The sequence below is a fragment of the Kogia breviceps genome, chromosome 2 (genome assembly GCF_026419965.1).
Source record: "Kogia breviceps isolate mKogBre1 chromosome 2, mKogBre1 haplotype 1, whole genome shotgun sequence".
Lineage (NCBI taxonomy): Eukaryota > Metazoa > Chordata > Mammalia > Artiodactyla > Physeteridae > Kogia > Kogia breviceps.
The window spans coordinates 8,212,628-8,229,229 of NC_081311.1; the positions used below are offsets into that span (position 1 = coordinate 8,212,628).

The 16,602-nt window shown below is 43.8% G+C and overlaps 1 protein-coding gene across 1 annotated transcript in view; it reads left to right on the forward strand.

Moving 5' to 3' along the window:
- CPXM2 (carboxypeptidase X, M14 family member 2) overlaps positions 1–16,602 on the forward strand; it is a 128,378-nt gene that overhangs the window by 77,582 nt on the left and 34,194 nt on the right. The window contains exons 5-6 of the mRNA XM_059052639.2: positions 8,783–8,867; positions 9,849–9,999. Of these exons, the coding sequence (XP_058908622.1) occupies positions 8,783–8,867; positions 9,849–9,999 (236 nt within the window). The remainder of the gene's footprint in view (positions 1–8,782; positions 8,868–9,848; positions 10,000–16,602) is intronic.

Here is a 16,602-nt window from a genome sequence, read left to right on the forward strand (position 1 = left end):
CTGATTGGCAAATATCTCTTCTATCACCCTGGATTATCAACCTTCTTAAATTTAAATAAAAAGTAATTAATTCTTTATTTCTTTGTAGCTGTGACAGATTTTTATTATTACTGGGGCACAAAGGGTTAAGCCTGAATATCAGTCGCTCTCTGGAAGTGTCTGAAGGGAGCATGAGAATTATGTTTATAATTCAACTGGTAATCCTAGATGTTGGTATAGAATTTGACAGTATATTAATTATGATATATTATTCTTAAATTCTTATATAATATACATAAGAATACATATATAATTCTTAAATTATTGTACGGTTCTAGTATTATCATGGAAGCGGTAGAAATTAAAATTTGAATAAGGCTAGTAATTCAAGGATACATAGGTAATCTTTAGGGTAATTATGAAAAGAATAGTGTGAATGTATAACTAGTAAGTTAATAAAGAGAAAATAGAATAATAAGAATATTTGATCATAAAATAAAAATTCAAAAAGTAGAAAAAAGGAACATGAAATAGGTGGGTCAAATAGAAAACAAATAGTAAGATGGTAAATATAAATCCAAATGTAGTACGAATTACATTACATTTAAATGAACTATATTATCCAATAGAAGAATAATATTATCATACTGCACCTAAGAAAAAACACAGCAAAATGAACTATATGCTATTTACAAGAGACACAGTTTAAATTTAAGCAGTCAGAAGTTAAAAGTAAAAGGATGGGAGGAAATATATCATATAAATCTTAACCAAAACAAAGCAAGTTTAGCTATCCTACTATCAGACAAAACTGACTTTAAGGCAAGAGGCATTGATAGAAATAAAAAGGGATATTTCATAATCATAAAAGAGTCAGTCTACCAACAATACATCACAGTCTCAAATTTGTATGTACTCAACAACATAGCTTCATAATATATATAGAAAACATTGCGAGAACTAGGAGAAACAGACAAATTCACTGGCAGATTGGCATTCTTTTTACATCTTTCTATAACTGATAGAATAAGCAGATGAAAAATCATTATTGATGCAGAAGATCTGAACAACACAGTTGATACATTTGTTCAAAATTATATGTGTGGAACATTGCATACAACAATCACAGAATTGCAGTTAGTTTAAGTGCACATGGAACGTTAGAGTTGACTATATGCTGAGTCGTAAAGGAAACCTCAACAAATGCCAAAGGATTGACATGATTTAAAGTATGTTCTCTGTCCACAGTGGAATTAAAGTAGAAATCAGTAGTAAATAGATAACTGGAAAATCCCTAGTACCTGGAAATTTAAAATTATACTCCTAAATAGTTCATGATCAAAGAAGAAATCACAACTGGAATTCATATTTTGAACTGAATGATAATGAAGGTATGACATATCAAAAATTATAGCATGTGGCTAAAGCAGTGCTGAGACGGACTTTATAACCTTAAATGCACATATTAGAAATGCAGAAAGACTGAATATCAGTGATCTCAATAAATTGTACAAAAAGAACAGCAAATCAGACCTAAAGAATTACCAAGAAAGATAATGAAGATAAGAGTAGAAATTAATAAAATATTACTTTGAGCCTTAGGAAGTTGCTGATATTCAATCATTTTGATCTATAAAAATGGTAGTTTCATATGGTTCCTAATAGGAAACAAATAATAGAGTAATCAAGGCCAAAAGTCGATTCTTTGAAAAGATTAATAAAATGAATAAACTCATGGCAGATCAGGGAAAGAGGAAAAAAATCAGCTACCAATGCCAAAATTGGAAAAGGGAGCATTGTTAAAAATCTTACAGACACTAAAAAGACAATAAAATGATACTAAGAACATGTTTGTGCCAATAATATTGAAAATAGCTGAAACGCAATAATTCTTCAAAAGACACAAGTTACTAAAACTGACAGAAGAAGAAATAGAATATCAGAGTGGTCCAATATCTACTAAAAATGTCAATTCATTATTAAATATTGTCCCACAAAGAAAACTGCCAATTTCAGAATGTTTGAGTTCTTCCAAACATTTGAGAAAGGTATAGCACTTAAAAAAATCCAGGGGCTTCCCTGGTGGCGCAGTGGTTGAGAATCCGCCTGCCGATGCAGGGGACACGGGTTCGTGCCCCGGTCCGGGAAGATCCCACGTGCCGCGGAGCGGCTGGGCCCGTGAGCCATGGCCGCTGAGCCTGCGCGTCCGGAGCCGGCGCTCCACAATGGGAGAGGCCACAACAGTGAGAGGCCCGTGTACCACAAAAAAAAAAAAAAGAAAAAAAAAAAAAAATCCAGAAAATGGAAAAAGGGAAGCATTTCCCACCTATAAGTTTGACATAACTTTGATATCAAAATCTGATTAGGACATTACAAAAAGCAAATTTATGAAAAAATTTCTTTCTTGAGCATAGATACAAAAAATCCTAAGCAACGTATTGCCAAATTGAATCCAGCAATATATGGATCCAGCAATCCATTACCACCAAGTGGGATTTATTCCAGGAATGTAAGTGTGGTTTAGCCACAGTTGTAACCGATTGCTATAATTCACCACAAACAGAACTAAAGAGAGAAATAATATGATCACTCTGATAGATGCATAAGAGGCATTTGAGAAAATTCTATAGCCATTTGTGTTTAAAAGAAAAAAGATACCTTTAATAAAAAAGCAATAAAGAGGAACTTTCTTAATCTGAAGAAAACTATCTACCAAAAGCCCATGGTGGAGTATAGCCAAGCTCCTTGCAATGAGGGGCACTGGGGCTCACACTGCAGAATCTGCTTGGAGCTCCTGCTGTGACTCCAAAGCTTCTATGTACTGACTCAGTTGGAGAACTAAAAGTTTTTTATAACATGAAAAAAAAAAAGTCCAAACATCAGGAATTACATATTCTCCTGTTATAACATTAGAAAGTATTTTGATAGAAGCTGAAAGACTGTATTCATTATTTTCTGAACATAACATGATATGGAGCTGCAGCAACCATCTTACAACCCAAAGATAAGAAGTATGAAAAATGAATATATTTTAATGTATTCTTAGACCTCCAAGACAAGTATGATAAATGAATGGGTAAGGATGTCTTCTTAGAACTTGGAGTCAATGAGTATGAAAAATGAATGTCTACTGATGTTGACTCTGGAAAAGTCAACCAGCTGCATAAGTGCTAGCAGCTGCAAACATCCAGATTCTCTTGTTATGTGAGAAAGAATGAACTCATACTTGGTTACAATAAAAACAAACTAACACATAAACAAAGGAAAAAAACCCCTACTGGAAACGTAGTGAAATACTCAATGGTGAAATACTTAAACCTTTCCTTCAATCTCAGGAATGAGGCAGAGATGTCTATTATTAGCATTTCTTTAAACATTGAACTGGAGATCCTAGGCAGTATAATAAATAAGGCAAGAAAAAAAAATAAAGCCCTAACAATTGGAAATAAACAGAACTATCATTGTTCTCAGATGACATATCATGTCCTTAACAACATCCAAAGGAATCTCAAACTCTTTGATTTATTAATGAATTAGCAAAGTGGTTGGATACACAGTCAACATACAAAAAGCATTTATATTTCTACATACCAGCAACAAAAAAGGAGAAAATAAAACTTAAAATATTATTTATAAAATAATCAACATCAACTATTTAGGAATAAATCTAACAAAAGATAAGTACAATAAAACCTAAATAAATAGAGGGATATACCATGTTTATGGATTGGAAGATTTAATATTGGAAATGTTAATTCCTTTAAAACTGACCTATAGATTCAATGCCATCTCAATTAAAATCCAAAAGGCTTTGTTTTGGAAATTGACAAGCAAATTCTAAAATTTATATAGGAATGCAAAGGGCCAAGAACAGTCAAGGAAATTGTGAAAAGCAAAAACAAAATGGGAAAACGTACACTAGCAGATACAAAGACCTATTACGAAGCTACAGAAATCAAGACAGAATGGGTTTAGCATAAGGTAAGGAACAACGCAACAGAATATAGCATCCCGAAACATACCCACACATGTACAGTCACGTGATTTACAGCAATGGTGTCGTTGATGTGCAATAGGAAAGTAATCATATAAATGGTTATGGGTCAATTGAAAGCCCAAATGGAAAACAATGTATCTTGACCCTTACCTCACACTGTCCAATAATCAACTTCACGTAGATTGCAGATCTGAATGTGAAAGGTAAAGCAATAAAGCTTTTAGAAGAAAGCATAAGAAAATATGATCTTGGAGTAAGCAAAAATCTATTGAAAAGGGCACAAATACTGCAAACTGTAAAGAAAAAAAATAGGTAATTGGAGTATATAAAGTTTAAGAAATTCTCTTCATCAAAAAATACTACAAAGTATAAGACACAAACTGGAGAAAATATTAGCAATCCATATATTTAGCAAAAATCCTTATATCTAGAATGTATAAAGAACTCTTACAAATCAATATAAGACAGACAACTTAATTGAAAAAAAGGGAAAAACTTGAATAAGCATTTTGTCAAAAGATGATATATCCAAATGCCCAATGAACATATAAGATGTTGAACTTCATTAGTCATCCAGTGAATTAATGAAAAGTATGGTGAGATAATAGGACATACCCATCAGAATGGCTAAAATGAAAAAGAAAGATAATACCAAGTGTAGACAAGAATGTGGAGCAATTGGAACTCTCATACACTGCTGGTATAAGTGTAAATAGACACAGTTAATTTGGAAAACTGCAGATGAACGTACGTGTATCCTAGGACCCTGTGATCCAGCAATTCTATTCCTAATTACACACCAAGAATTCTATGTAAATTCACCCAAAGATACATACCTAGAATTTCCATAGAACTACCACTATTCATAATAGTCTAAACTGGAAACTACTCAGGTGCTCATTAGCAATAAAATGGACAAATACTGGGTTGGCAGAAAAAGTTCATTCGGATTTTTCCATAAGATGTTATGGAACACTACCAAACGTAAATTAGATGGCTAGTGGGAAGCTGCCGCATAGCACAGGGAGATCAGCTCGGTGCTCTGTGACCACCTAGAGGGGTGGGAGGGAGGGAGATGCAAGAGGGAAGAGATGTGGGAACATATGTATAGGTATAACTGATTCACTTTGTTGTAAAGGAGAAACTAACACACCATTGTAAAACAGTTATACTCCAATAAAGATGTTTAAAAAAAAAAAAAAAAAAGGTGTCATGGAAAAACCCAAACGAACTTTTTGGCCAGCCCAATAAATTGACCATTCTCAGCGTGGAATACCAGAAAGCAATGAGAATGAAAAAAATCATAATTATGGGCAATAATATGAAATGTCAAAGACAAAACTTAGCCTGAGACAAAATGAACAAAGGTTGTTTATTCATAAACTCGCGCAAGAGGACCCTCTGCTGTCTCTTTCAAGAGTCAAATGTGGTTAAAAGGTGAGTCAGTTTCATAGAGTAAACAGGAAACACTTGATAGTCTCTGATTTCCAAGCATTCTATTAAGACGGAAGTTTTGCTAGTAGAGAAGGCTGTCTAATTAGTCCTAAAGTACTTTTAACCATGGTAGGCGGACAGCAAAGGGGCCAGCTCCCTACTGCCTGGCAGAGGAAGTTCTGCCTCTATCAAATGGCCTGCAGAGCCCGTGGAACCGCAGTTCTGCTGCCCTGTCCCTTACTCTCCTCCAGGATATCAGCTTCCTTTTGCATCCTCCAAAGTACCACAATCTCATCTTCCTCCATCTATGAGATGCTTATATTCCGGTGGGGGATGAAGATAATTCTAGAAGGGAGTATAACATTACCAACAATTAAAATCTGAAAGAAACGAACATATAAGAAAAGAAATTGGCTAGATTGGAGGATTAGGACAGGCTTATCTGATAAAGTTTGAGGTCTGAATAGTTTAGAGCAGGGGTCCCCAACCCCCCGGCCACGGACCGGTACCAGTCCGTGGCCTGTTAGGAACCGGGCGGCACAGCAGGAGGTGAGCGGCGGGTGAGCGAGCGAAGCTTCATCTGTATTTACAGCCGCTCCCCGTCGCTCGCGTTACCGCCTGAGCTCCGCCTCCTGTCAGATCAGCGGCGGCATTAGATTCTCGTAGGGGCGCGAACCCTGCTGTGAACCGCGCATGCGAGGGAGAATCTGACGCCTGATGATCTGAGCTGGAGCTGAGGCAGTGATGCTAGGGGAGCGGCTGCAAATACAGATCATCATTAGCGGAGAGGTTTGACTGCACAGAGACCGTAACAAATCAACCGCTTGCAGACTCACATCAAAACCCTATCAGTGAGTGGCAAATGAAAACAAGCTCAGGGCTCCCACTGATTCTGCATTATGGTGAGCCGTGTAATTATTTCATTATATAGTACAAGGTAATAATAATAGACATAAAGTGCACGGTAAATGTAATGCGCTTGAATCATCCCCAAACCACCCCAACTCCCCGGTCTGTGGAAAAATTGTCTTCCACGAAACCAGTCCCTGGTGTCAAAAAGGTTGGGGACCGCTGGCTTAGAGGCAGACAGAGAACAGGAGAAGAGGAGTCCAGACAAATGGAACAGTATGTGCAAAGACCCTGAAGCAAGAGAGAGTATAATCAGTATCAGGAATTGAAAGAAAGAGTGTGGAAAATAGGAGGTAAGCAAGGGTCTTATAGAACATGATGAGCAATTTGGTCTGAATACTAACATAACTGATATTTTAAGCAGGAGGTGACATATTAGTATTTCATTAGAAGAGTAAACCTCTGACTGCATGATAGATTGGAGGGCAGTTTAAATTTCAGAAGCCCAGTGGGAGGCAACTGCAATAGTCCTGGCCAGAGAGAATGGGCTGGTTGGTGGGAGTGAAGATGGAGGGAGTGGAGAGATTCTAGAAGGAAGTGGAAGGTATAATTGACAGAACTTGGTGATGGTTTCAGTGTAGGGGAGAGAGGGAAAGGGGGGCCAAGGAGGACTCTGGGATTTTGTTGCCCTGGGTGGATGGCAGTGCTTTTTCTGAGGCAGGGGCTCCCAGGCTGGGGTACAGAGTGGACGGAATAAATCAGTCGGTTTGGGCGGGTTCAATTAGAGACGTCGCTGAGGCGGTAAGTGGAGAGGTCAGCTAGGCAGAAGGATATGAGGGAGGGTCTGCGGTTCAGAGGAGAGGGCTGAGTCATGTAAGTAATTACCCTTCAAACATAAAGTGTTGAATTTGTCCATATTTGGGTTTTTTTAAGTTTGAGAAATTATTACTCGGTTTGCATTTCCTCTCTTCTCTCTCGCCTTTTCTTTGGAGGACTTGTTTGAATTTTTCTTTCCACCCCCCTCTTATTGTTTGTGTGCTTCTTTTGACTGAGAGGCTTCCTAAATTCATCACTTCCACCCACGCGGGATAACACCCCTCACCTCTGCCACCCCTCACCTCTGCTGGCTGCCTCGCTGGGTCCCAGCGGGGCGTGATCAGCAGAAAAGCAGATGGCAAAGGAACTGCGGATGCAAGTCATTTGGAAATGATTTGAATGTTGGAAACAGTTTGCTATTTGGGGTGAGCATCATTTTCCGGAGCAAAGGGCCTGAGCTGTTGCTGAGGGGCCTTTCGAAAGACGTGCTTAGCGCATCTTAATCTGCAGGCGTGGGCTCACGCCCGTAACCTCCTGAGGAGGAGCATGTTGTTTGATAGATCCTGGCTCCCAGCAGGTAGTTACACAAAGCTGGTGGACAGGTGAGAGAAGGAAGAAAGTTCAGCAGAGGGTTGGCTTCCAAGCACATAGAAAAGCACCTAAGAATAATTTTTGAACGAGTCAGACAATTCAGAATGAGTAGAGCCAGCTGCAGTTTCTAAACAAACTCTCCTGGACAGTATTGATTTGGATTGGAAACCGGGAACCTTCTTGACATCTATCTGGATCCTGAGTCCAAGGAGATTGCACAGCAGGAAAACAAGGATTCCAAATGCTTCAGCTGGTGGAATGTTCTAAAAGTTTAGTACATTGGTGCTTAGTTCCAACATTTAAAAAATTTGAAAGAAAGATGCTCAGGAAGACTTGTCTATATTGCTTAACAATTAATGTTATAAAAAACTGAGGCAGAGGGGAAAAATGTGTTTTCCACAGGAAAGTCTTTTTTTTTTGCTTATCAAATTGACCTCCACTCTGGGAAGTCAAATTTTGGCTCTTTTACCCTCAGTAATTTCTGTGCAGTAGGATGTGATGAAAGGGGTCTGGCCTGGGGCCCAGATATCACTGGATTATTGCTGGCTGTGGAGTGGGGTGGGAGAATTGTCTGCACGGCTGTGACAGCCCAGGAGAAACCTCGTGTGTCTTAGAGACTCAGGCTGCTGTTTTTGTGGTTGGTGGGATCTAGTGTGTTATGTTCCCAAACAGTTTTCCAAATGAAATTTCTAGGCCAACTTGCCACTTTTACTGAGATTTCTTTCCCACGTGGAACTCCACTACTGTGTGTGATGTAAACGTTCAGTATAAACCGATCTGTAAGTTATTTGTGTGTCTTTGTGTGTGTGACCAACATTTAGTTCTTACTGGGGGCCAGGCATTGTCCTGCGTGTTTAATGGGTATGAAACCATTTAATGCTTACATTACTATTTTAAGCTTGGTGCTTTTATAATTCCCATTTCATGGGTGGATAAACTGTAGCCTAGATGGGTCACTTACCTGGCCAAGGCCACAAGGAGGGTGAGCAGTGGGGGCCAGGGTGTGAACCAGTGCTGTCCACCTCTGGGACCTGCTTTCTCTACTGCTGCACCTCTGCATGGAAGAGGAAAACATTTTTAAGTGTGTTGTCCCAATGGTGTTTTATTTTTTCTTAGGAGTGACTGGGTAACCTCCTATAAGGTCATGGTGAGCAATGACAGCCATACATGGGTCACTGTTAAGAATGGATCTGGAGACATGGTGAGTCTCTTTTCCCTCCGACCACGCCCTTGGCGTCTGGCTGTGCAGGGCTGGGCAGAGGCCGTGGACACCCGACCAGGATTTGCACCTGGATGTTGCCTGGTTCTGTGTCGACCCAGACCAGCCATCCAGTCTGATGGATAATGACCCCCTTTCCGTACCCTGAAGCTCGGAACCAAGTTGCCCACATTTAGGGCTCAAGTTCGGAGCTGCTGGGATTCAGTCTCTTTCACAAGTCACAGCTCAGCCCTGGAAGGTCAGCGGCCCATGGGGAAAGTTGGGGCCTGCACAGCTAGTCAATTAGAGTAGTTCCCGAACTTTCTTTAACGACCCTGGTCTTTCAGCTCCACGCTTCCCTCCCGGTTAGCCAGTTCCGATCTTATCACCCTCTTCCTCGGGTTCTCAAGCGCAAGTTCCAAACATGGTCTCCAGTGCCTTCCAAGATCTGACTGCAGCCTCCACTTCAACCTTCCTTATCATACTTACCGTGCCCCCCGCCCCCACAACCCTGCACACACTCCTCTGTGTTCCAGTAACAGGGAGACGGCTGCTCTTCTCCTGAACCCCATCTCTGGGCTTCTCCAGCCATTGCTTCCTTTTCTTTACAATCCCTCCCATCCCTACACATCTAAAGAGTTTTCCTTCAAGGCCAATTCAGATGGCACCTCTTCCCTGAAGCTTTGCCTGGTCCTTTTCTTCTTCTGACGTCCCAGAGCTTTGTGGATGTCTCTTTGCATGGCACTAATAGATTTCACCTATGACATCTAAATATAACACCCCTCCTTCTCCCTGCCCCCCCCCAGTAGACTGGGGCTTCCTGAGGGCAGGGTCCAGGCCTGATCCATTTCTCCTTCCCCCTCAATGCCCAGCTCACGTTAGGTGTTGCTCGAGATCTTGTGGAATGAGTGAATTACTGACTCTTTCATGCCTTGATAATCAAGCTCTAAAAGATTCCCTTTGTTTCCCCTTGTGCATAAATAGATATTTGAAGGAAACAGTGAAAAGGAGATCCCTGTGCTCAACGAGCTGCCCGTCCCCATGGTGGCGCGCTACATCCGCATAAACCCACAGTCCTGGTTCGATAATGGGAGCATCTGCATGAGGATGGAGATCCTCGGCTGCCCCTTGCCAGGTGAGTCTGCCCGTGCTTCCTGCAGGGCAGGAGAGCTGATGGCGCACAGGTGCTTAGCCAGCAAGGTGAATAGAAGTAAGCCACACCATCTTTTTCTCATGTAAAAAAATATCACATCTATTGCAGGATATTTAGAAAACATAGGTAAACAAAAAGAAAATCTCCCATCACCCCACTCAGAAACACCATGAACATTTGGTGTATTAAAGTAACATGTCAGCTGTGGTTTTGCCTACTGGGATTTTAAGATGATATATGTTGCAAGGTTGAAAATTCACTCAAAGCTACTACTCAGAAGCAGGCCAAAAAAAAATATTAGATAACATTTTTTGTTGCTTTGTTTTGCGTTACACGGGCCTCTCACTGCTGTGGCCTCTCCTGTTGCGGAGCACGGGCTCCGGACGCGCAGGCTCAGAGGCCACGGCTCACGGGCCCAGCCGCTCGGCGGCATGTGGGATCCTCCCGGACCGGGGCACGAACCCGCGTCTCCCGCATCGGCAGGCGGACTCGCAACCACTGCGCCACCAGGGAAGCCCTAACATTTTTTTTGGTAACACGTTTAATTGCCCTTGACTGCTCCTGCTACGCTGGGTAGAGGAGATGGTAGGCGTTCATTTTAAACTTGACCACGTATGTAGTCTCTCTGTAAAAGTAACTTCGCTTGGATGCCTGTGTCTCTGGGTAAATGCTTTGCTCCTTTAGGTTGTGTTCCCCTTGCCCTGTCTTCACATCATGGCATCTGGGTGTGACCCCAGAGTGACACGAAGATGGGGGCTTGAATTCACACGTGGACCCTTGCTGATGGCTGCTCTGGACAGGCTGATCTTGTTTGGCTTGCTGCTCTGTCGGCCTTTCAGAACTTACGAGTTTGTGTGCACACGGAGCCTTATGTGGCAGCCTCTTCATCCTGTCCAGACATCTCCAGGGAAGGAAGCTGGCCTCCAGAACATTCCTAAGGTCCTTCACTAGGGCCTCTAGGAATTTCCACTTTCCTGTCCACCCACAGTCAGGCCATAGGGAACAAGGAGCACAGCTTCGGGTTATCTCTCTCCTACACTTTCTCCTCCAGGAAAGCCTCAACTTTCTTGTCTAGTGTGAGAGTCAGGCCTTGCTACCTCTGGATTCCCCCGGCCAGGGGGAAGGGTACCACCAGCTCTGACGTCTCAGGTGCCGGTATATCCGTCATGCTTTTTCTATAGCCATCCCACCCCCCACACCGTGAACTTAGTGTTACTGAGTTTTTGGAGGATATTTCATGTCATTTATTGCTTTTCCCTCAATCCCGTAATATCCATGATCTTGCTTTGCCAAGTATGAATTTGCAGAACATACGTTCTGTATTGGTGAGAAAGATGGGTCTACCTACCTACCTACCTACCCTCACACCAGACAGATTCTTTGTTATAGATTTGTGCTTACTAGACGGCAAACTTTTTTCATGTCATTAAAACTGTTAGAGACCATCTGTCTTGCGGATGCTTTTATCCTAGTCTGTGGACAATACCTCATGTTTTCAAACTGCCTCTTATAGTTAGAAGTTCGGTTGCGTCCAGTGTTTTGATTCTCTGCAGAATCCCACCGTGAGTATCTTTGTTTCTATGTCGTGGTGCGCGTGCAAAATTATTGTAAAAATTATGGGATTATTGCTCAGATTAGGTTTCGGTGGGTGGCTGGCAGAACGGAAGTAAGTGTATGTGTTTCCAAGGATGATCCAGAAAGAATGTTGAAGGCTTCCCAGTTTGGGATCTGGGCCTCCTTTCGTGGCTGGTTCAGCCTGGGATGACAGTCGCCTGCTGCTGACCAGGGCCTGCTGGGCTTCCCCGAGTTCACTGCGTCTGCAGGCACAGACGTAGGCGGGGGTCTGTGAGCCCGTCTTTGTGCCAGGTCACTCAGCACAGCCTTGGTGTGCTTGCTTCAAACAGCAGGGTCACGGTTTCTCTCTGAGGGCAGGAATTCATCTGTTGTTGGTAAAGGGCAAAGGGCAGCCTGTGAGAGTCTCATGAAATAAATATTTTCCTGTTAAATTATTCTTGGTGTGTGTATGTTTGAAGATAGGTCCTGGGGGCAATTTAAACACAAAGACAGAATTACAGCGTGAAATCTGGATGGGTTTCAAGTACGGACTTGGAATGGTTCTGTTTTCCAACCCTGAATATTTAGGGCCATTTTTCTTCTAGAAGTTACTTAGCGGTCTGCCCAGAGCGGAGCTGGCCTTTGTGCATGCTGTGTGGTGGTGGCCACATCGGAGGGCCTGGGGTGGCACAGGGGCCCCGTGTCCATGTGGGTAATTGAATCTTGCTCAGTTGCCTTGTTGACACAATTTCCTTGTGCAAGTTAACGAGGCCAAAGGCAGGGGCGACCCAGGCACCTCAGCCACTCAAACCCAAGGTGACTTCGTGCTCTACATGCAACCGCCCGGAGTCTATTCTTCCTGGAACTCTTGTTTATGAAAAATTCATTTACCTTTGCTTCTGCTTCTCTTTGTTCTGTCCTCCCTGTCTTCCTGTGGACTCTCAGCTGGGGGCAGAGGAAGGGGAAGATTCTTTTTAAGTCTTCATGAATAACGTGTCCAGAAATTTTTGAACTAGAAAATGAATCGCCCTATACCATGGTCTATTAATAGGATTTTTAAAGCTCAAAATGAATAGAAAAGGGGGAGTGTTGTTTAATGGTTGTAGTTTCCGTTTTGTAAGTTGAGAATGTTTTAGAGATCTGTTTCTACAACAATGTGAATATATGTAACACTACTCAACAGTACTCTTGAAAATGGTTAAAAGGGCAAATTTTATGTTATGTGTGTTTTACCATGATTAAAAAATTTTTTTTAATTCAAACAAATCTTTTAAATGTTGTTCATTTTTTTTAAAAGTGAAAGGAAGTCCTCTTCCCCAAATTTGAATGGACTTGTCTATTTTGGACTAAGGATCTATGTATATCGGAAACTCTGGGGAGAGCTTCTTAAGATAAATTTTTAATAATGAAGAATTCAGGTGAAGACACACGCCAGCTGACTTCCGGATCACAGCCTTGGTGGTTTTCAGGTATTTTGCTGTTGCAAACAACACTGCAATGTGCTCTGCCTCGTTCAAAAAAGAGCTCCATTGTTCTGAACACGATTTCCCCACGGGGTGCCAGAACTGTGCCCAGGGTCCTGGGGGGTGGCAGTGCTTGAGCCCCTGGTGCTGGTCTGCAGCTTCTGTTATGAATGTGAGACTCTGACCTCTTTGGGGAAAGTCTTCACTCCTCCCACCTCGTCTTCCTGGCCACCAGGGCTGAGCAACCGTCCTCTCTCTGCACAGTGCCAAGGAGTCCAGGGTCTTGAATTCGACCCAGAGGAGCTTGTGGTGAGCTGTACAAAGATCTCTGGAAAGGAGCTTGTGTCCCTCAAGCATGGAGGAGCTGCTCAAGGGCAGTGCCCCCTGAATCATTCCTTTGGGCGGGCCAGGACCCATTGAAATGCTGTGTCTCCTTTCTCTGAATACACACACCCTCCATTCATAAGCCACTGAGAAAATGTTTTCATTGTAAGACCACCACCAATCTCGCTGAACTGTAATAATGTGTCAGCCTGCCCCTCCCCCTCTCAACAATTTGTATAAATTGAGGGCAGGATGGGTTCTATTGGATCAGCGGAGCTGCAAGGACCTTTGAAATCCATTTGCTTTACTACCTTCCACTTTGCTTCACCAAGTCAGGCCACACTCCCCCCAAAATTCATGTCCACGTGGAACCTCAGAAAATGTAACCTTTTTTTGGAAAGAGGCACTTTGCAGATGTGAGTCGTTAAGATGACATCATACTGGGTTAGGGTGGGCCTTAAATCCAATGACTGGTGTCCTTAAGAAGAGAAAACAGAGACACACAGGGAGAAGGCATGTGATGACTGAGCCAGAGACTGGAATCATGAGGCTACAAGCCAAGGATTGTTGTCAACCGCCAGAAACTGGGAAGATACAAGGAAGGATCTTCTCTGAGAGCCTTGAAAGTGCACGGCCCTGCTGACAGCTTCATTTCAGACTTCTGTCCTTCAGAACTGTGAGAGAAGAAACGTCTGTTTCAAGCTACCTAGTTTATGACACTGTGTTAGGGCAGCCCTAGGAAACCCGTACACTGACAGATCCAAAGATGGCATAATGTTCCATAATTCTCCTCAGTCCTGAGGATGTGGTTTTCATTTACCACTCGCTCCACCCCACCCTCCATTCTCCGTTCTGCCATATAGTGATAGGGTAATAGCATCGCAGCATAAAGCGGGCCTCTTCTCAGAGGTCGCCTGGGCCCTAGAAAGTGCGATCTTTTTGCAACTAGCCCTTTCTAAATAACTTGACTGGAGTATCCATCCATCCATCCGTCCGTTCATTCCTCACTCATTCATTCATGTATCAGACGCTTCGGGAGCACCGGTTCCGAGTCAGGGCCCGAGGATTCTGAGATAAGCTACCACAGTTGCTGCTCCCAGAGCTCTCGCTGTCCAGTGGGGGAGGCGTGTTGGCATCTTGTCCCCAGTGAATCCCTCTCAATTCAGGGGGCTCCAGGCTTGCTGGCTGTGCCCCCTGTCGCAGAAGGCAGCTTGCCCTCCTGAGTTTAAATAAACGTGTGATTTCTCTTCTTGTCCAACTGCCTGGTGTCGATTATCTTAGGAAACTGCGTAAACAGCAACACTCTTGAAGATTCTCCTGTCAGTCAGGCTGCAGATTGGCCCTGGGACTTCCTGGAGAAGGAACACCAGCCAAGAAATCACAGGGTTTCCCGGACTCACGCGAGCCGCGTGGTGGAAATGCTATGCGGTGGGGCGGCAAAGGAAATAAGCACGAATGACGTGCTGCTCCCTCCTTGGAGCCACGTGGAGCTGAGGGTTTGATGCTTCTGCACTGACAGTGATGTGACCTAAGATCATAATGGGCTCTGCCTGGGGGTCCACGTCTTCCCCTTGCCCCTTTTGGAGTGACCTTGTCATCAGAACAGTCAGATGGCACTGGACAAGTGCGACTTCTTCTTCTCATTAGGGAGCCAGCTCTTTTTTTTTTTTTTTTTTTTGCGGTATGCGGGCCTCTCACTGCTGTGGCCTCTCCCGTTGCGGAGCACAGGCTCCGGACGCGCAGGCCTAGCGGCCATGGCTCACGGGCTTAGTTGCTCCGCGGCATGTGGGATCTTGCCGGACCAGGGCATGAACCCGTGTCCCCTGCATCGGCAGGCGGATTCTCAACCACTGCGCCACCAGGGAAGCCCAGGGAGCCAGCTCTTTGCAGAAGGGGTTTGGTGCTGTTTGCATATGGTGCCAGGTCATCTGTGCTCAGGGCTCTGTGCTGGGGGTGTCGGGGCTTAGGGAGGCCACAAGGCCACTGTGGTGGGCATTTCCTTGGGTGAGGGGCTGGCCTCGTGGCAGGGAAAGAAAGATCTGTGGTGGCTGCGTTTCTGGTATCCTCCTTAGTCTTCAGAGAGCACTTGGAGGCCAGCAATATTTTTTTTTTAATGAGGTGAAATTCACATAACATACAATTAAGCTTCTTTTTAAAGCATACAGTTCAGTGCTAGTATATTCACAAGGTTGTGTGATCACTGGCTCTTTCTAGTTTCAGAACTTTGTCATGGACCCTAAAACAACCTGGACCCACTGAGTAATCACTTCCGGATCCCCCTCCACGGGGTAACCCCTAATCTGCAATGTCTCTATGGATTTGCCTGTTCTGGATAAAGCACGTCATGAGACTAGCGTTCGTAGATTGCAGTGAGCCCCCTTTCCAGGAAAGATAGCCTTTCCTCTCCCAGCTGAGCACCCGCAAAGCAAGATCCCAACCCCCAAAGCAGCAAACAGCCGAGCAGAATGGTCCAAGAATCGTGGTGTTCCCTTGGATGTCCAGTAATGGGGTTTGGTCTGCATAGTGCAGTGAGCTGGTGCCACATTTGGGCGGAGAATAGCGAGTGTCCACATCAGTGAGGAGCTGGGAACGTTCAGGGTGTGGAGTCGTTGCCAGGGCTGCCGTAACTAAGTACCAAAAACCAGGTGGCTTAGGACAACAGAAAGGTATCGTCTCACAGTTCTAGAGGCTAGAAGTTTGAGATCAAGGTGTAGCAGCGCTGGTTCCTTCTGACGCCATGAGGGAGAGTCTGTTCCTTGCCTCTCCCCCAGCTCCTGGTGGTTCGCTCTCTAATTTTTGACATCCCTCAGCATGTTAGATGCATCACCCCCATCTCTGCCTTCACTGTCACGTGGCGTCCCCTGCGTCCTTCTCTCTGTGTTCACATTTCCCCTTTGGATAGACACAGTCATAATGGAATAGGGCCCACCCACAGGACCTCATGTAAACTTGGTTAGCCCTGTAAAACCCCTCTCTCCAGATAAGGTCACGTTCTAAGGTCCTGGGGATCGGGACTGCAGCATATCTTTTTGGAGGGGGGCATCATTCAACCCAAAGGAGGCTTCATGAGTGGCCCCGTTGGGACAGAGCAGGACTTTGAGCCACCGAATAAGAGCAGTAATGTTGGGAGGGCGGTTTTAGACTGCATGTGACCCGTCTGCAGTTTGTCTATTCCCATCACTAAGGTGTTCCAAAGGGATCAGCTGGTGGTCAGTACATCTGATACATGAAACCGGCCACATGA